General features: G+C 36.0%; 1 protein-coding gene across 2 annotated transcripts in view; it reads left to right on the forward strand.

The window, feature by feature from the left end:
- The window catches only part of C14H8orf34 (chromosome 14 C8orf34 homolog), a 441,268-nt gene that overhangs the window by 382,395 nt on the left and 36,495 nt on the right, over window positions 1-22,378 (forward strand). For both annotated transcript variants that reach the window (XM_058275622.2, XM_071207845.1), the window contains exon 11: window positions 17,298-17,345. In XM_058275622.2, the coding sequence (XP_058131605.2) occupies window positions 17,298-17,345 (48 nt within the window). The remainder of the gene's footprint in view (window positions 1-17,297; window positions 17,346-22,378) is intronic.

Here is a 22,378-nt window from a genome sequence, read left to right on the forward strand (position 1 = left end):
AAAAAGGACAAGTGAAGTTGAAAGACTCTCACTTCCAGACTTTAAATCATATTGTCTAGCTACAGTGGTAAAAACAGCATGGTACTGACGTAAGGATAGATACATAGACCAATGAAATTGAACTGATAGTTCAGAAACAGACCCTCACGTATATGGTCAGTTGATTTTTGACTTGCCTGTCAAACCCACCCAGCACAGGCAGAATAGTCCATTCAACAAATGATGCTGAGAGGACTGGATATCCATCGCCAAAAGAAGGTAAGAGGACCCCTATCTCATACCTTATACAAAAATTAACTTAAAATGGATAAAAAATGTAAGTATAAAAGAACAAGAGCCATAAAGCTTCTAGAAGAAAATATAGAAAAATATCTTCAAAACCTGGTGGTAAATGGTGGATTCCTTAAACAGAGAAGAGGAGGACTGAGTTGGGCTACTGATGTTTAACGTATGTAGAAGTTTTAATTAACTTTATTGTAGAAGTGTGGAATATACAGAATTGATGGTAACACATTATAGTTTGTAACAGCTGGTTTATAAATCAGAATGTGACCCCAAATTGTAGTGTAGGGATGTAAATGCCAATTAAAAGATAGCTAGAGAATAATCTAGGGGCTGAATAATACAGTAAACACAGAAGTGGTTGAGAATTGTGGTTGATGTTACAGATGCAAGAGTGTCCTCTGTGAGCTAGAGTGGATGTACATCATTATTGCAGAGTGGTGGGATGTGAAGAAACATGGGAAAAATTTAACTGGCGTCACCCATGGTTGTGGTTAACAGTAATAATGTAATATGCATGCATCTATGCCAAAGATGTACATTATTGATAATGGGGGAGTATGGAAAAAGTGTGCCAAATGTACGCTATGGACCTGGTAATAGTCTGATAATATTATTTCAGATTCTGTAACAAATGTTCCACCACAATGTGGTGTGTTGATAGAGTGATGTTGTATGGGATTTCTGCACGTATGCATGATTGTTTTTGTAAGTTTACAACTGTCATAAAAATATATCTTAATAATAATAGGGTGAGTTGGGAGAAAAATACACCAAATATAAGGACTATAGTTAGTAGTAAGATTTTGATGATATTCTTTCATCATTTGTAACAAATATCTCACAACAATGCAAGGTGTTAGTATTTGGTTGATGTATGGGACCCCCTGTATGAAGTTATTATGCATGTTTGCTTTGTAAGTTCACAACTTTTACTATACACTTATTGTTTATATGTGTTCTTATATAAATGATATAAAAAATAATAGGGTGGGTTGGGGGAAGAATATAAAATGTTAAGATATTTTGGTTGGTAGTAATATATTGAGGATGCTCTTTAATCATTAGCTAAAAATGTTTCACAACAATGCAAGGTATTTGTGGTAGGGTGAGGTATGAGATCCTTCTGTGATGTTATGTATGTTTGTTTTGTAAATTCACAACTATTACTATATAGTTATTGTTTATGTATGTTTATGTATGAGTGATATACTTCAATAAATTAAAAAAAAAAGAACCCTGAGGCTGTCATGGTCACAGAGAATTAATGTCTGAGTTAACTGTAGCTATACTATTTCCATGGACAACTTCTGGGATTTTTAAGGAGACAGATATGCAAACCCCCCTCTGATAGGTTCTACCTATTCTACTTTATGACACTTTAAGGTGACATGGATGTTATAATTGAAAAATCATGGAAAAAGTACACTTAGAATTGTTTTACATAAAATGTCTATGTTTACATGAAAAGCCAAGGCAGGGCAAGGATTACTAGGGACACTACAGTTCATATATCTGTGTAATTTCTAATATAGACACATTGGAACATTTTTTAACCTTTAATTTAAAATTTTATTTACATATTTTCCTGTATTCAAAATCTGCTTGGAAATATTTAACATCTTGTGAAATTCCTGGGCTGAAAATTCTTAGACACAACTGAGACACAGTTTTTGGTATTTGCTCTTATGAAATAATGCATGCTATGTTATTATAAATATTTGCATTAATTTCAAACCTCTTTCTTCCAACTTGCAGTAAATATTTCACTCCAGGAATGTTTAGGGGTTATTTTTAGAAGATAACAGGACTTTATTCTCATTGTCACTGCCTTCAAAATAGAACTCAATTTCAACCATGAAAAAATTGTCATGATTTTAGACCCAAGGGAAAAGCAAGTTCCAGATTAAGTAATGGGTCCTGTTAAAAGTCTTCCTGCCACTGAAATCTTTGAGTCTGTGGCAACTCTGCATGGATTCCAACAGAAGAAACTGGCATGATAGCAGTGTCTGTATTATATCAATATAATGATCAGCAGGCATCGTAAGAGTTGCTTTTATGTATTGAAAATTTATTTGCTAATGACTGTGCTATATTCTTCAGAGGTGTATTGTAAAACATCATAATCAATGAGATAGGCATTATTATGGCGATTTTATAGTGTAGAAACTGAAGTCAGAGAGGCTTTGTAATTTTTCCCGTTTGCAAGGCTAATGAGTAGCACAGCTCTCTTTGATATGGGTCTGCATGGTTCCAAAGTCTGGACTCCTCTAACTCCGGCAGACTGTCACCTCTTGTGGAGACACGTAACCACTCACAATTGCCCAAGCCATCCAGGCAAACAAAGGGAAATATATCCTTGGCATTCTAAGACATTGCTGCATGCACAAATGCTTTTATGACTTAAAACTAAGAGTGACTGTCCTCAGTGCATACAGCACATGTGAGAGCTGCCAGGCACCCTCCTCTTCCTTTATTCCATGTGACAGCACCTGCATGGAGTATAGTACCAGCACAGATTGAGTGCTGGAATGAAGAAATGAGGCAGGAGGGCATCCTTTACCCTACATTTGCAGCCTAAAAGACATGTAAGTATTCAGATAGTACAGACCATTTATACAGAAGTAATTCAATTAGGAGCAAATTTGTTCTATTTTGAAAATCGTAACTACTGAATTTCTGAATTTCATAGTAAATGTAGAGAAATGCACTGTTAGATTTCTTGCAAAAAATTACAATTGAAAACAACTCATTCGTTCATTTTATATCAAAAAATTTTTGCTAAGTAGCTTTACTATGCTGAGTGGCAAGTCTGCTCTGCTAAAATGAGGGATGTGAGTGGGGGAAATTTTTCTAGGCAGGATTGATTCTAAACTGGGTCTTTAAGGATGACCCATGGTCAAAAGGAAAACAATGAAGAGAAAAATAAAGTAAAAAATTTAAATTTTATGTTAGTTAAGTATTCTGTCTTTTGTGACTTAGGGGATTTTTTAATACTAACTGATGTGCTCATTAGAAGAATGTTAAAGAATGTAAATCAAAGCAGGACTGTTGTGGAAGTGAGTCTGCACACCAAAACATTCCAAAAATTATATCAGTAAATAAACATACTGATCAAAATCTTGAATAATTTAGGTGGTGTTGATTGATATGATTTTAAACAGGACTAGTTTGTGTCTCTGTAAAAATCTGGAGTCTCCACATATGGATATTTCTTCTTAAAGATGAAAGAGAACTTTTATTTAGTTAAACACAGTTGACAGAAGGCTTAATATATGATTTACACATAGGGCGATCAGATGCATACCAAGTACACTATTCATGAATTGAAACAATTCCTCCTGTATAACATAAAAAAAAGGCATATCACCAATCAAATGTGATTGTTAGAGTTAAAATGTATTTGATTAAATTTTAAAGTCTTGCCTGGCAACTAAGAGAAGATGAACCTTTTTCATTATTTAATTATAATTTATTTTTGTATTCTTTCTTATGATCAAGACCCATCAAGCCAGTTTTTAAAATGAAGATCAAATCCTGTGCCTTCAAAAGGAAAATTCCAAGTCTTCTCTGACCCTCTATTTTATCTCTTCTAAGTCTCTGGAGGCAGTTAGAATAAGGATGCACATTAATCAGCTCACTTTAGCAAGTTTGCAATGTTAAAAATTAAAAGGTGGAACATGAGTAGAATCTGTCCAAAATTTAAATTTAAGCCAATCCAAACCTTGTATCTGTTTGGAGGGGTGAAGACATGGACTCTGGAGCCCCACACACTCATGGTCAAATCGGCTCTGATGGTTTTCACTCTAAGGAATTGGGCAAGTAATGCAGTCTCTTTGAACTCAATAGTTTCACTGATAAAACATGTATTGTAACTCCAACTTTATAGTGTTGCAGGAAGGATTAGCTGAGATAATTTATATGTGAGTATTAAAAATGTTATCTAGTTTAACTTTTTAATGGTCATTCCAGTTTAGTCCTGAATTCCTGGATTGAAATAGTCCAACAAAGAATATATTCAGTCAGTCGACAAATGTCAGCAGTGTTCCTGCTGGGAGCCGAGCACTCGGGTAGCATGGTGAACACAATTTTGATGAAGCTCAGTCCTGTTCTTTCAGTTGCTTCTAGTCTGTTTGTGGAGAAAATGAAATGAGCAAGCAAGTCAGCCATCCTGGGATCCGAGCTGTGATGGCAGAGGGTAATTCCCAAAGCTAAGGTTGCCTTGATTTTTAAAAATTATTATTTTGAATTCTCTTTTATACAAACAACAAAATAGTTACCTTTTCCCCCAACGTGGCCTCATTTATTTTTTTTCCTATGGTTGAATAGTTTTTTGGTAGCCCAACCCTTGATATGATAAAAGCAAATTCCCAAGCCAAACTAGAGTCAGGGTAGTAACACAGGATGGCTCTTTTATGAAGTTGAATTCAAGCCATATTCCTTAGTCAGCAGTTGACTTGGCTGGGACTATCAGACCAGAACATCCTTTCCAAAAACTAGTGATATATGAACATATTTATATTAGTTCTGAGAAATCAGGGAGTATAGTATCATGATTAAGAACCGCATGTCTTTAATTGAGCTTTACAAGTATGCTCACTTTATTCCAAACTTGGGCAGGAAGAAGTATAGAGGATCGTGGCGGCTTACTGTCTGTGTGGGAACCTTGGGGCCTTTCATATCTGCTCTTTTTTTCATCTCCAGCAGAAATAATGTAGAGCAAGCAAATTATTCCCTTAAACTTCATTTTGTTTCATTGTTCCTATAGACTCACTCATTTAAGTAATGTATTATATTAATAGGTAGATTTATTTGGTAAGGGTACTCCAGGGAAACAGAACCAACGGGACATGATAGATAATGACAGATAGAGAGATAGATGATAGATAGGTAGATAGATAGATAGATAGATCGATAGATAGATAGATAGATCGATAGATAGATAGATAGATAGATAGATAGATAGATAGATAGATAGATAGATAGATAGATAGATTCATTATAGGAATTAGCTCATGAGACTGTGGGAATTGGCAAGTCCAAATTCTGAAGCTGCCTGGCTGAAGTAGAGATAGAAATTCTTCTTTTTGACTGCTGAAATCATCAACTCTCCCTCTAAGGCCTTCGACTGATTGGATGAGACTTCTATCTTCCAATCAGTTGACTTCGATCATTACTGAAGGCAGTCTTTTTAATTGATTGTAGATATAATCAACTATCAGTGCAATCGACTAATGATTTAAATCCACAAAACACAGTAATTATCAGGCTTGCTTGACCAAACTATTAGACACCATAACTTAGCAACTTGGCTCATGAACTTAACCATCACAACAGACTTCCTTACAAACATTTATTACTTTTTTCAAAGGATGAAAGTTGTTCTAAGTCACCAGTAAAGACAAGCAGATTTAGGTCTACTTTTCCTTTCACTATTCTCAGTAACATTGGCACAACTGTGAACTCACTGTAATTCCTTACAATAATGATAAAAATAAAAGCTAATTATTTTACCATTAACTTTTTGCATTTCCAAGAGTGCTGAGTTTCCAAAGGAAGAGCTCTTTAAAAAGTATATATGGTGATGCACACACAGACATACAAATATATAACAGTCTATATTCCTCTGTTCATTCTAACTAAATATTTGTGTGTGTGTGTATACCCATTTTACATAAGGGAAGAAATAATATTAAATTATCAGCCTAATTAGAAGTTAACTTTACAAGAGGGTATTCTACCTTCATTCAGATGGAAACATTATGGAAGATCTAGGTTTCCTTTTGTGCTGAAGGAGTGAAAATTACTAAAATGCAATTATGAATTCTCTTTTCTTCTACACATGCCCTATTTCCTTTTGTCTCAGTTCTCCCAGTATGGGACTTGGATAACCAGTTCTTTTAGAAGTGAGTGCTCTGCCCACCAAGGGGGGGGCGGGCGGCGGGACTTAATGCCCTACTGACATGACCCAATCAAAGACCTAATCATAATTTAATCAATTAAAAGTGATACCTCTGTCAGACCAGCTTACAAATATAATCCAATCACTATTTTTTTAATTCATAAACAATGCCAAATAGCTACAGATGCAGTTTGGTGACTCCCTGTAGGTTTTTCCTTTAAATGATTTCACAAATACTTGCAATGGACGTATTGTAATTTATTATAGTTTATTTGGGTAGGCTTCTACCTTAAAACAACCTCTGTCACAGTATAAACATTTAATTTGACTAACATAATGGTCAGTTTTTTTCTCTGTCTTCTAGAAAGAACACGGGCTGTAGATTCAAGACCCAGCTCTACCTTGGGATTTTCTTGGTCTCAGTTTCTTCATTGTAAAAGAGATATTTGCTTCACAAGACTTTCGTGGAAATTGAATACAATGTTACACATGTGCCTGGTACATAGCGAATATTAAATAAAGGCCATTTTCCTTTCCTTTATTCTGATGAAACAGGCAAAAGTAAGGCTAACTATCCAAATCTGTGCCGCCCTATTCCCCCAAGTTAAAAGCAATTGTTACAATAGCGGGAATCAAAAGTCAGTCTATCCCATCCCCTCAGTCCAATCCTACCTTAGTTTCGATGCCCCAACTTTGGATTTAGGAAGAAATCAAGTTTCCTAGGAGAAGGAAGTTTAGCAGGAGATGTTTAGTGTCAGAACACGGGACAATTTCTTCCTTAGGGAGAACTTCCTTCTCTGTACCTGATCTGGCCTTCAAGATTTAGGTTGTCAGCTCTTTCCTGAATCTTCCTGCCTATACCCCCTTTTTTTAAACTGTTGTAGACAATGGTTTCTCATTTTGAGAGAAAACTCTGTCTCCCTGTAAGTTTCATCTCTAGGCCCTAATGTTGTTCTCTGGAACAAGAAAGAACCCTAATTTTCTCCCCATCTTTTAACCCTTAGGTTAATTAAATATCACAGTCATTTTATCTTTAGGTCCTCTCTCCTTCCAATAAAAAATGAACAATTCCTTCAATCATCCTTATATGCCATTATTTCTAAATTCTTCCCTGTTAGCCACCCCCCAACACACCATTCCCAAGCACAGTGCTCTAAATGGTCCATGATCAGCAGAGTACAATTCAACTATTAACAAGTTTATTGTCTTTTTGTTAACGGTGCCAGCTATTGAAATAGCTTTTCCAGTAGCTTCCACTGAGCTGTTGGAGCACACTAAAATAGCTCCAATCTTTGTTTGCTCATTTGTTTGTTTTATATGAACTGCTCTCTGGCTGTGTTTCCATGATTCTGTATTCATATAAATTTTAAGCCTAGTAGAGTATTTTACAATTAAGTTCACTGGCTTGGTTTCAGCTTCTTGATAAATTTGAAATTTTATTGTTGTGTTGTGTGTTTTTTCAATCTCGCTATTCTATCTCATCTTGGAAAGTTGCCAACTTTTGCCTCCACTCATCTCCTTGGCTGGTACAGCTTGCACAATTGTATGTGGCAGCCAGTCCTGTGTCTGGTGTTTGCCTACTTAGTGATGAAAGGGGCTCTCGCTACTCTATGGCCAAACTGCATGTGCCAGGTGCCTTGAGTACCTGGGTTTCTGCTGTTCTGGGCTTCAAAGAGCCAAATACAAGAGGAAAGAAAATGTTTCCCAGAAGACTTGTGATCTTTAAAATAACTGAGCTTGCCTAATTCATGACTTGGCTTTATTAAATTCACATATTTAACTAAATATCAGTGAGCTTAAGATGAGTTACATTTAACCTGCAACATTGCTAAAACTGGGCTAAAAATTTTGGCTCCCAAGTTCATGTCAAAAATAAGTATCCAGGATTTCATGTATTTATCTCAATTAACATTGAGATGCATAAAATTAGGCAACACATGGTATAAGTATTATTTTTTTCCTCTTGGAATTTCTGGCTTTTAGATTTCCAGACCTGGCAGGAAATCTTTTTGGCTCTTCTGTTTCTGATCCTGGCTGTTTTCACAAAATGCAAACACATGCAAAAACATTATAGTAAACCTCAATGTTCAGTCATGTTCAGTAAGACCTCAAAAGATGTTTGCTTTGAACTTGGTTCTAAAGATGGGCATATCTTCATGAGAATGGAAGATATCTCCTTACTCCCTGTGATGTGGTTTGGCTCTTTTCAGGTCCCCAAAGTAAACTTTGTTCTGTAAGGCACATTAAGTTCATGTTTTGGACCAAGAATTAGTAGAGAAATTTCTTCCTGTATCTTGGAGCTCTAGTCTCCAAGAAAGAAAGTGTTTTAGACCATGAAGGAAAAACTGTGCTGCCTCAAAGAGCCTTGGAGCATCCTCATGAGCTCCACTCTCCATGTCCTCCCTGTCTTGGATAATGATGCTTTTGAACTGGATTTCATAAAGTCATTGGGTGATCCACATCAACTCTGGTTCCACTATACAGTGTCTTCCTTAACTTGCTGAGTCTACTGATTGACCTGCAAAGTCTGTCTTATGCACCAATGGAACGAATTCCTACTGGATAAATCCTCCCTGAAGTGAAAGGGACTTCTTTATTTTCAGTTTATGCTGCAATTTACCCAAGCTAAACTCAAAATTAAAATGGCAGTGTTTTGTTCTTGTCTTCTAGGCTGTATAGACATCATTTCTTTTAATCCTCACAATAACTCCAGAAGCTAATTATATCACCACTTTATAGATATGGAAATTGAGACCCAGGGGGTTCTGTTGTTGCCCAATATTTCCTAAAGCACAAGGGGCAGAATAGGGATTTGAACCTACACCTGTTTCATTCTGATGCCTGTACCCTCGCCTCTGTATGACTCCACCAACTTTTGCCACTGTATTAGTTTCCTAGGCTGCCATAACAAATTCCACAAACTGGATGGTTTAAAACCACAGAAACTTATGTGTTCACAGTTGTGAAGGCCAGAAGTTTGAAAATCCAGGTGTTGGCAGGGCCATTGAATCCTTCCTTTTCTCTTCTAGCTTCTGACGGTTCCTCGTGTTCCTTGACATTCGTTGGATTGTGACTGCCCTCCTGTCTCTGCCTCTGTCTTGCCAAGGTCCTTCTCTCTGTACATGTCTGTGCCTCTTTCCCTTTCTCTTATGATACTGGTCATTGGATTCAGGATCCATCTTAAATCCAGGATGATGCCAACTGAGATCCCAAACTTGATAACCTCTGTAAAGACACTTTCATATATGGTCACACTCACAAATATCAGGGGTTACTATTTGGACATTTTTTTGGGGGGGCTGGATCACAATTCAACCCCCTATATAGAGTCCAGGGCCAGTCTTGGTCCAGTAAATAGCCCATATTAAGCAAAGAAATAATATATATAAATAGAGATGGTGACTTTGTACATTCTAATGGAGATTGTCTTTCCAATTGTCCTGGAACTGTAGGTAAAATTTCAGAGTTAGAAACTTTAATACTTTCAATCTGTTTTCCCTCTCCAAGTTGCTTCTCTTATTTATTTGGAGGTCATTTCCTTTTCCTGGGCAATTGATTATGCTTCTACACATTTTCTCCAAGCAAACCACAATTCTCCTAGTGACACTGTTTATGGCACCAGCTGCCAAGTTTATGACAGTCTAGATAATGTTGACTCTCACACTTTGTTTATTTGATTTGAATCTTAATTTTTCAGATCTTGTTCTCTCTGCACCACTGATGGAATCAATTTAAAAAATAAAAAATTAGCTCTTCCCCCCAAATAAATATGTTTTGGATTAAAAATAAACTTTTGAATTTAAATGTACTTATGTATTATATTGACTGCATTTATTTACATTTACAAGTTAGTGGAAAAGAATTTTTCTTACAAAATTCAAATTATTTTATAGCCCTTTCATGTGTAGCAAATAATGCAAAGGTGTCAGAAATAGGAAGCTGGCCTTTTTTCTTGTTGTATGAATTGTTGCTGAAAGAATATCAGAGACATATGTCAAAAGAAACAAAATTATTTGTGATCATGCATCTATTAAAGAAATATGCTTCCCTAAATTCAGAGAAATGCCTAGTAAAATTACTTATCTGAGAAGTTAATCACTTCTTAAAAGTAAAGAAACATGGGCTGAGAATATGAGAGCCATTAAACTCTTGATATTGCACGAGCACTGGATATCAGTTTTCCTGCATGCTCCTATTTGAGTCACAGTTCAGGAAGTGGGTCACCTTAGTCATTTAGTGATTTTGCAAAGACACAAGTTAATTTAATTTTAACAGAATATATTGTGTTTGGTTTAAATTATGAATCTCGCATTCATATTTCACTGACTTTGGAGAATACTTAAGCAATTCCAAAGTGACATCCATTGATTTTTTTAAAAAAAGCTTAATAGAAGAGAATTTAAAGTCTTGATTATTTCAAAAGGTAAAAATAAAAATTGCCAACTGATTTTTATGAGGTCAGTGTTATAATTAAATTAGTTTACCATTAACAGTAAGAGTGTTCCTTAACTACTTCCCTAGATATATGACAAATAATTACCTTTTTACCTAAACCAAAACATTTAATCAGTGAGGGGTAAGGTAGAAGACAGTGAAGATGTAGCCAACAATAAAGAGAATATTATAAAGTTTCACTCTAATTTGAAGTGTTTTGCTTGGACCTTAAATTTATGACTATAAAAATATAGTTTAATATTATCTATTAATGGCTGTTTTTTATATTTTAATAACTTTTCTAATTATTGTAATGAGAACAACTCCCAAGTCAAAATATACACCTTTGCCTTACAACCCATAAATGTGCCCTGTCCCAGTTACAACTTCTGCCTCTCCACATATGTATCATCTCTCCTTTTATATTAATCATGTATATTATATTAATCATTTACATTAAACTTGTATTTAAAAATATATCACCCAACTATATATCTTTAGATACTACCGTTTATTTTGTCCACTTTTAAAAATTGGATGTCTGTAAGTCTCTTTTGATCTCTAGGCTCCTCCTCCATCTCTTGGATTTTCTTACAATTAATCTTTTGAAGAATCCAGGCCATTTGATCTGTAGACTTTTCTACAGTTTAGATTTTGCTAACTTCATATGCTTGGTGCAGTTCAAAATGTTCTTCACTCCTCTATATTTCCTAAAAACTGGCAACTGGATCCAGAGACTGGATAGGTCTCTTTTGCAAGATTATGAGAGGCTTGTTTCTCATTTTATCATCTTAGCAGGCACTGGTGCTTAATGCAAACATCTATCTCGTCATTGGGGTTTCAAGATAGTGATGTTTTATAATTATTTATTTATTTATTAGTTGGAATATTTTTGTTATGAGATACTTTCCTTCATTTACCGTTTGGTTAGCCAGGTTACAGTTCTTACAGGAAAGGCAGGATACTTATTTATTTTATTTACCAGTTTTCAGAACATTGAGTAGGTTCCCTGTCATCTTCTGAAGAAAACTAATTCTTTAATGTTTCTTTTTTTTTTAAGATTTATTTCTTTCTCTCCCCTTCCCCCCCACCCCGGTTGTTTGTTCTCTGTGTCTATTTGCTGTGTCTTCTTTGTCTGCCTCTGTTGTTGTCAGCGGCACAGGAATCTGTGTTTCTTTTTGTTGTGTCATCTTGCTGTGTCAGCTCTCCATGTGTGCGGCGCCATTCCTGGGCAAGCTGCACTTTCTTTCACTCTGGGCGACTCTCCTTATGGGGCACGCTCCTTGCGTGTGGGGCTCCCCTACGCAGGGACACCCCTGCGTGGCAGGGCACTCCTTGCTCACATCAGCGCTGCGCATGGGCCAGCTCCACATGGGTTAAGGAGACCCGGGGTTTGAACCACGGACCTCCCATGTGGTAGACGGGCGCCCTAACCACTGGGCCAAGTTCGCTGCCAGTTCTTTAAAGTTTCTTGATAGATTTCAGCCTATGGCAATTATTGTCAATATTAAAGCTCACATCATTCCATCTTTGGCCAGGGAGAATTTCTTCAAGTTGGTTCTTGAGTCCTTTTGCCTTGACCCTTGTAGTCTATCAGGGGGTACGAGATGTTCCAGACTCATGTTGTACATATCCTGCCCCAGACATGGCATCACTATTTTTCTGATAAGTCCTGGTTTCTTTTAGTGAGAAATGGTATTTGAATACCACAACCTGCCTTGAAGGATGGGGGAAGTAAAGAGGAGGTCATGTAGATGGGGAAAAAGCCTGGTAAGTTCAAACATCTGTAAGTTCTTGCTAAGGCAGGAGGAAGGAGCACCAATAGATGAGTAAAGCAGTGGAGATACATTTACAAAATAAAAATGCTGCACTTTACATTTGCGTAAATCTTTGAAGTTCCTATTGCATATGGAACAAAACTTCATGGTTCCGTTTTCTATATATTATAAATGAGGAAATTCAGGTTCAGGAAAAAAAAAAGTTGTGACTTTCCAAGATCTCCCCACTGGTATATTGAAGTGTAGGCACATTAAAATATTTTATAAGGAATGAATTAATACTGCTTTTCTATGTAATAGTGAGAAAATATTAATTATTGATATGACCAATTAAATATTCAACACATATCAGAAAAGATATATGAGTAATACAATGAATAATTAAAGGTCAAATGGATTTTTCTAAAGTCAAATCGCCAATAAGATATATCTCAATCTAGTCTTAAAATAGTGCAATTAAAAATCAATAACACTAGCCATCCATTCGTACTGCCACTTACCCCTCATCTTGTCTTCCCTCTTGTCCAGCATCCACTAATAAAAGACACTCCCTCCCTAACATGGAGCCTCTCATCACTGGCTTTGCCCCTCTCACCTTTTATCATAAGATTGCAGGGAAGGAAAGAATAAAAATGCTTTCTGCAACTGAAAAACCACTTTCAGAAAATACAAAGGTGCCCTGTATCATTAAACACCAAATGCCTTAATCATTTAAAATGTGAAATTTAACATTCTTAGTAACAGACATTTGTCTCATAATAGCTCTTGTCCTTTTTCTTTCTTTTAAGATAAGCCTCTCAGGTGAGGACATTACCACAAAAGGACACGTTTAGCTTACCATAAAAAAAATTGGAAGAAAAAATTTCATTTTGGTGGAAAAGTTTGTTATGTGCTTAGGAATTGAGTATTGTTTGTCCCTTCTGAGTAATATTTGACTTCTGATCAAGCCTAAAGTTGCTGCTGCCAGGTATAGACATAACCTTAACACCAGTGGAAGGTAAAGGTAGGGCGAACCATAACCGCTGATCTTGAAATGCCGTTGTCTCTTGGCCCTTATAAATGCGTAAGCAGTCAACCGTCTTCTCTGCTGGATAAAGATGTCATTTTAAGAGAGAGGTGTTCTACGTTGGTGCTATATTTGTTCATAAAACTGTGGGCAAATTTTCAGAAAAAAATGTTGAACTTAATCTGAAAAGACACTGGGGGCAATTAAACAGAAACAGCCTCTGTCCATATATCAGGTCTGAAAACAAGCAAACTATTAATTTATTGACTATGCCAATGCTTTGAAAAACTTCTGAGCTTTCTAAAAATTTCTGAGTTTCTGAGATATTGCATACAGTGTTCAGAAATAGACCACTACACATTCTCTTGGGCATCAAAGATGGTTTCTGCCTCTAATATTTGTCAGAGTGTGGAAAGCTGAATTTTTAAGCTCTTTATCATCTGCCATATTGCAATTAGAAAATACAACATATACCCGTCAAGTTAGCAGATATATTACAGGAAATTATAGTAAAAAAAATTAGGAAGTGACCCCTAATGTTGATATCCTCTACATCTGAAATACAGTACACATTTCAATGCATGGTACTCTTTGGTATGACTTGCAGTTTCATATATTTGCCCTGTCCTCTGTCTTATCTGGACATTTCCACAAATAATTCCTTCTGCCTGCTTTGAGTCCTCCTTTTTATTTAGTTCCTTCATCTGCAATTGGCTAAGTGTTTAGGACTAAGCTTAAAAAGAAATTTCTTAATTTTAGTTCCTCCATTTCAGCTTCATCATCACATGCATCTAGTACCTACAAACGTTCTTAGATTTAAATGAATGAAAAGGTTAGGTGCCTGTTACGGGTTAAATTGTGTCTCCCCAAAAGAAACACTCAAGTCCTTACCCCCAGTCCCATGCACAGGACTTTATTCAGAAATAGGCTCTTTGAAGTTGGGAAGATGAGTATAGGTAAAATGAGGCCAGACTGGATCGGTGGGGGGCCCTTCACCAGTAAGACTGATGACCATGGGGAAGCATGGACTTCTTCACACAGACAGGGTGGTGGGGGGATCGGGGGCCATGTGGACCCATTGACACCCAAGGGTACTGTGAGACAATAAGTTCCTGTTGTTCTGAGCCATCCAGCTTGTGGTACTTCATTATGGCAGCTCTAGGAAGCTAGTCCAGTGCCCTTTCCTCCTATCCCTTTCATTGCTCCTTGGGCTTTCCAATTTCAAACAACTTTTGCTCTTTTTCCTAATACTTGTTCATTTGCTTTTTTCAAGGTAAACATTCTATAGCAGGGATCAGTTCCTGTTCACTCCTGTGTCTCACCCACCTAGCACCCAATAGGTATTTGGCACACAAGAGGTGCCAGATACATGCTTGAGGAATGGGTAGAGTTTTATGGGTTCCTTGGGATCAGAAATGCCCTGGCCATTCATATGGCACTCCCATTCCTCTAGGGGATCCAGATACTTCAAGTACTTCTGAGGAGGGTGCTCTGCTGTAGTACATTTGAAAAGAGATGGCAAGAAAGATCATTCCGGTAGAAGCAGGATTCTCAAGGAACTTACTTTGAAGGAAATGAGTACCAGAGATCATGTTTATGAATAAATGTGCCAGTGTAAGTCTGTATACATTTTGCCTAAGGATTTGTAAGAGATTACTAAAGAATATGTATTGATTAAAACAAAAGCGGCTGCCTGGAGTAGTTAAAAATGGCAATCGATTCCAGAGATTGCAGGCCTAGTCTTAGCTCTACCTCTGGGGTATTCCATCTCACAGAGAATGTCTCCTTAACTGTAAAATAACTGGGGCATAGACAAGAGCCTTAATCTCTAACAGCCATGATTCCTTGTCATATGTTAAGCAGTAATTAGGAGCCTCTTTTCGTTCCTTCTCTAAGCTTAGAGTATACTTACTATTCACATTTAAAACATTTTTATCACAACTGTGTATATGTTAAGAATTCATGATAAGTGGAACCATGTTTCAGATACTATCGTTTCTTTCCTTCCTTTTTTTAAAGGCATAGTTTCCACGTAATCTTCCCTCTCCCTCCTTCACACGCCCCTGCCTGCCTTCTTGTATTTCCTTTCCCCTCTTTGTTTATCGAGGGAAGTACATTTAAGTATTTTGGATCTATTTCCAAGTGATCACCAAAATATGTTGTTAGGATGAATTGATATTTAAAATGCCTAAAAAAAAAAAAAAATACTTTAAGAATGCCTGCAATCCATAGCTTTGGGTTTTGAAAGTAATTTCATTTCATCAGCGCCCCTGTTGTGCATGCCTCAGATTGGTCTTAGGCATCTCCACTGTTAGACCTCAGATGCCCAGAGCCCAGTCAGAAGGCCTCAGGGGTCCAAAGAAAAGACCTCCAACTCTCAGCAGTTTGCCATCTCCATCCTCCTACCCCTAGCAACCGAGGCAAAGAGGAAGCATTCGAAAAACTTAGAACAACCCATCGCACTTCTTTTGGGTTAGTTGTCCAAATGAGGGGAAATAGTGCAGCACATTCAATTTTTTAAGAAACAGTTTATCTGAAATAAGTTTTCAGACTTCTCTGTGTGCTTTCATTTAAATTACTCACAGATTGGGGGATTTATATGGATTTGATTTTTCCAGTTAGTTCATATTTTTGTTTTGTTTAACTATTTTATCTTTCATTTTCTTATTCACTGAAAACCCCACAAGCTTGCAAACATTTGGAAACATTTAAACTACAGCATATACTTTTTTCGCTAGTAGAAACCCATTTGGGAGGAAATATTATCACCTCTGTGGTTTAACCTGTGATTTCTAAGTTTTTCGAAACACTAGCATTTTATGCCTAGCTTAGTTTTTGTTTTAGAATGAGCATCCTTTTCTTTCCTCAAAGTGCTTTGGAGTATACATAGTAATATTTTAACTAAAGTGAATTTAATATTTCACACTTTAAAAATTTACATTTCAGAGAGGTAGAAAGTATAAGCTTAAAATCCAGCCCCACTTCACTTAGACACTACTTGCCACTATTTCCTCATCTGTAAAATTGGCCCAATCGTGTCTTGCCCTCTAGCTGTCGTAAAGAAACAAGCAAGTGAGATAATATATGTGATGGTCTTTGAAAGTTAATAAAGCAAACAAAACTTTACAGGAACTAATGTAAGCTACATTCACATTTATTTCATTATCTTTATTTTAAGTTTTAAAACAGGTATCATTTTATATTAACTCAGATTTTATTTCCAAATATCTTTGGTCATGTAATGTGAAAATATAACTTGTCCCCACTAGCAATTTCTTTGACAATTTTCATAACAATATTTAGATGAGTTTAGGATACATGTTTAATTTTATATTTTAAATCTCAATGATTTAAATCTCAATGATTACTAGCCCTCAAGGAAGTGCTAGTAGAAAGCAAAAATAATGAAACATTTACTAATTATATACAAATAAGGTGAAAAAGACCAGATATAGACATTTGGAAAAACACATGTGTTCTTGCCACAAAATATTTTAAGTCCATGAGTTACTATATTCACACAAATTTACAGAATACAGAATTAGTGCCTTCTTAATCTAATCTAATTTTGAGAACATACTTATAAGCTTCATAACAGAAAATGTTATGCTATTTCTGTAACATTCTTTTCTAAGATTTAGTTGACAATGTTAAGCTGTAACTCATTGAAATGCGCTAAACTCCATTTAAAATATGTATTGTTGGCTTGAGCAAATTAATCTCACCTTCCAAGAGTAAGTAGGGACCAAACTGATAAACTCACAAATATCAGCTGAGATGGTGCAGAAATACTAAAGGTTTTGGGTTGTTCCCAAGTTTCACTGCTCTCCATTACTCTTCTTTCTCTCTCCTTTTTCTGACTTTTCTTTCAACCTCTCTTCCTCTTTGCCTCTAGGGAGAAGCCTCCAGTGGGGGACACTCATTGAAAAACCACATGGAAGAAGTGAGTTTTAAGGTGGACTTGTAACATAATCTGAAATCAATCTATTATCTAGGATGAAACACTCACTTGGACTTTCTAGATCTACTTGCAGCATTTCCAATATATATGTTCACTGGACTGCCTATATGTACAAAAATAATAAATGTTATCAGAATTTCTTTTTCCCTCATAGATAGGGAGATACTGTGTATCAATTCAGTCACCCTGAAAATGAAGGTAAAACAGCATTAACATACTGTTAGTTGATATACCAATAGATGACAAACACATTTCTAGTGGATGCACACAAAAAGTAAGACAAGATCACTGCCTTTTAGAACTTTAAATCAGGACAAAATTGCCATTTGTTCATGTGACAAATACTTAGAAGGCCATTATTTGTGCAAGTCATAATGCAAAGTGCTGTTGCGATGATTAAAATGTATGGCAGATTTTAATTTTTGTTGAAAAGTCTTTTAAACTCTGGATTTATTTTGGAGCTATCTAGTGATGCTCAGTGTCAGAGGGTGTGTCTTTGGACTTTCTGAAAACTGCACTTGGGGTCTCTGGGATAAGCTGGTGGGCACAGACCCTAAAACTTGATCTGCATCCAAACCACAGTGATTGCTACATTAGCCATCTGAATCTGTGCCGGTGGAGGAAACTGGAGATACAGTTTAGTGATAATGTCATATCAAATATTTAGTTTGAATATTCTCAGCAAGACAAAATCTGTTTCTCTAAATACTTCATTCTTGTATACATGAACCCATTCAAAAGACCTTTATGAGCGACCTACTTGATATGCTATATAGTCAGTACACATATTCACAAAGAGTGTAATTACCCATAAATAAACTTCCTTGAAAATGTCACGTGGAGGGGAAAAAAAGCATAGTGCATAGCATCCCATCAAGACTCTTAACATCTCTGGATTATCTGGTTGTTTGGAGGTGGTTGAAACTTTCCCAAAGACACAGGGATGGGTAGTGACAAAAGGAATAAAAGGAACTAACAAGGCAGATGTTATGAATGAAAGTTAGAAAAGTCAGACTATAAAAAGCAAAAAAAAAGAAGGCACCAACCCTAAATTATAATTTAATGACTAATGCAGGAATCCAGCAAAATTCATGAAAGAACTGAATGTCACTCAATGGGAGGAAGATACTGTTTTTGAAATGAACATCAATAGAATATCCCTTTAGGATTGAGTGGTTGCCCACGTGCTTGGCTTAGCATTCACCCCTTGATGGTGACGTGGGTCGTGAAGGGCCACCTCCACGAGTGCACCCTTGTAATTTGTCCTGTATAGATCTAACACGGGAGAGGACAGGAAGCCCTGAAGTGCTGACACAAGAAATGCACTGCAGATTGCAAATCTTTTAGTATAAGTCTTATTGTAATTTACAGTTCTTTGAGAGAAAAATGGTCCTTATTTGCTCCATTATTACAAATGTGCAATCTAAAAGTGCACATTGTACTGCTTATGTGGCAAGAAGGTTGAGAATTTGTGAGTTTTCCTTGAAGGGCTCCAAGACTCCTCACACCAGTAGCGTTGGTATCCATCAGCTGGGAGGTTAGTTAGAAATGCAGAATCTCAGGCCTTTCCCCAGACTCAAAGAATCAGAATCTGCCTCCTAATAAGATCCCCATGTGATTCATAAGCACCTTCAAGTTTGAAAAGCACTGTTTCAGAGTATCTTTTCCAATATTATTTCTGGAGAATGCCTGGATGTATCATGGAAAATCTCCAAATTTTATTTAATAGAGGTAAGTAAAGAATCTCTATGGGTGAATTTGAGTTTCATTTTTTCATCTTCTTTCAAGCATCAAGCATAATTTTTTTAAGTTAATCTATTTCATTAGATTCAGAAGCATGTGTGAACTGCCTAGGGTTTCAATCTCCCACAATATTGCCAGCTAATATTAATTGTTATTTAGATTTCAGTACTGTCTTCAATCAACAAATCATCAGCCCTTTTAGGAAAACTATAAATATGACCTTAATTAATGAATTTATTGAATGGTCAGTGTCTTTCCACAGGTGCTAATCCATTTTATGTAAGCCATAAAATAACAGTCTTTTGGTGCTTCTCACTTTTGCTCTTATTTTACTTCTGTGCTCTTTGAATAAGAGTTAGTTCAATCAGCAAACAACATAGAGCAATGTTAGTAAATTTTAAGAATATTGAAGTTTAAACTAAGCTAGCAAACATTTGCTTGTATTTAGTGTACTCTAAAACTCAAACAAACCAAAGTGTTTAACATTTTAATATATTTAACATTTCTTGCTAAAAGTTTGGACAACACTGCAGATCGAAGGCTCTTTTTAAAAATTTTATTCATATAATTAGGCAGAATCATAACCACTGAAGTCTGACAATTTTGTTTAGACCTAAATAAAAGCTAAAGAAATTATATGGTTTCCTCTAAAAGTAAAGCAGAAATAGAACTTCTATTCTCTATTTTCTATTTTGTAATTTTTAATGTGTTGTTTTTCTAATCTAGGGTTTGTATTTCTGCCAAATAAAAAATGAGACCTTTTATGACAGTCTACTTCTTCTAATTTTCAAAATATTCCTGATAGTTAAAAAAAAAAAAAATAGCAGTACAGGTGCTTTACTTGAAAGGCACTTGAAAATTCAAAGTAGTGATAAAAATTTTACATTGTAGAGATTTTAGCTTTTAGAATCATAATATTAATAGTCATTCAAAAAATGATAATTTAAGGCAACTTATTAAAATTAAGTCATTCCAAAGCTCAATTGCCATACCTTTCATAGAAAATTTAATCCATCTAAAATATAACATTTCCCAGATGAAAAATTGAATGGCAGCATAGACTAGATGCTGAAAAGCCTAGGTTCTCAAGCTGGATTTCTAGCGGTCAGTAGTGACTCTCACTCAACAACTTGGACAAGTAACTTATCCTCTCAATATCTCAGTTTTCTCATCTGTAAAGTGAGTGTAATAGTAAGTACCTACTTCACAGGATTATGAAGTAATGTTATGAGATAGTATTTGTAAAACATTTTGAATAGCTTCTGGATCATAAAAAGCATTATATAATTGCTTACTAAAATTTTTAAAAATAGCATAAGATGAATTAAGGAATGTCTTAAGACACATCAATCTAGATGTTTCTATCCTTTTTTGTTATTGTTGTTATGTTCTCCATGGTGGCCTTAATGCAAAACTGGTAGAGGACACGCGCTGCAAGTGTTGCTATTCATTCAGGGCTACCAAACTACTACTGACTTCCCCCCTAATCATTAGCAACATGTAGTAATTTGCATATTTGTTCATAAGGTAAGTAATTTAAATATTTGTTCATCAGGTAAGTATTGTTAACTTTAATAGTTGAGAGGCTATGAAGATCTAAAAGCCAAAGTCAGTCATTTCTAACTTTTTGAGTTAGTTGGGAAAGGCGAAAGAATGAATGTGAACTAACTCAAGGTGTCAAGTAGCAGCTTCACAGTCTCCAAGGGTGTCAGACAGGAAAAGGAGCGTGGGAAGCAAGCAGGCCAGTTTTGAACCTCTCCAGCCTGATTTTGCCAGCTATGTCGTCTGAACTAGAAAGAAGTTCAATTCCATGCAGCAAAATGTCTTAGAAGTACCTTTCATGCCAATTTTGGCTTGTCTTGTTTCTCCTGTGTTGAATTCTGTGATTTCTAAAGTAATGAAATTCAATTATATTTTGGGCAGAGTATAAGACATTACCCTCCATAGTAAATAAGAGATCATTTGCTTTTTCTCACCCACAGGGATTTACTTTTTAAAAACTGAAATAACTATTATTTACTAACATTGCTATTATATTACGTATAAGAAAACATCCGACTTAGGAAACCAGGATAAAAGGATTTTTTTAAAAAAGAAAATCCTGTTTATTCAATGACATCCATTACACAGAGGTACATGTTATTGAAGGACATTGTTTTGCAGTATAATCATGACTCCAGTACAGATACAAAGTGAACACATGTCCAAGATTTATTTAATTCATTCATTGATGAGGGAAACAATAAACAAGTTCTTGGGGAAACTCAAAGTACCTCACATATATAATCAAATAAGGGATGCTGAAGTGAATTAATAAATAGATGTCTAAACTATTCAATATCCGTAGGGCAACCAGTTGCATAACAATGGATATAATTTGTATTCTATAAACAAGAATCATTTGCATTACTATGATTTTTACAAATTACAGAATTATAAAATATCACCAGATAAGTAACGGTGTAGTACTAGAGAAACCCAGTATAGCTTAAATATTAAGGCATTGTACTGTATCTTATCATGTTAGAAAAATTCAGTGTAACTCTTGCTCGCCTGTCAGGAGGCACACAGAGCTACAGATTTAATGTTAGCCAGATTTAGCTCCACCAAAATTGCTTAATGATGTGCTTCCTTATCTTTACTCACATCCATCGTTACCTGTATCTTCACATCCATCTTTATCCGTACTCAACTTTACAACCCTTCCAGCCCCCCATCCTTATCACTCCAAGATTACCCAACCCCAGGTACCATGCGTATTTTAAGATTAAAGCAAAATCTGATTTTTCCAAACCTTTCTTAGAAATGTCGCCCTAATGATTCGCTTTCTTTGCTTCGACTGGTGTAAAATCTGTGAGAAAGGCCCTTAAGGGAGAGGCTGATTTGAGATTGTACATCTCCCTCTCCAGAGAACAAACCCCCTTTCCTTCCTAGCCTAGTTCCAAGTGTCTATCTATTTTGCCCCACCGAGCGAACAGACCCAGCTAAGGACCACTCCGCCCCCCTCTTAAGGACCATGTGCTAGAAAAGCAACCTGTTTTCCTTTGACTAGAGCCCAGTCATCTTTCATCCATTTCAAAGTCTTTCACAATTTTACCTCGCATTTTCCTTGGAAAGACAAGCGACCTAATGGACTGTCAGGAAATTAGAGTGCAATCCCACTACATAGAATAGTATAGCAAATTTGTCATGTAAATTACATTTCTTTTGTAATGTTTTTCACTATCTACCATATTTTTCTAACTTCATCACTTCCTCTTTTTTCCCTTCCC

This window comes from Dasypus novemcinctus, chromosome 14 (assembly GCF_030445035.2).
Source record: "Dasypus novemcinctus isolate mDasNov1 chromosome 14, mDasNov1.1.hap2, whole genome shotgun sequence".
Taxonomy (NCBI): domain Eukaryota; kingdom Metazoa; phylum Chordata; class Mammalia; order Cingulata; family Dasypodidae; genus Dasypus; species Dasypus novemcinctus.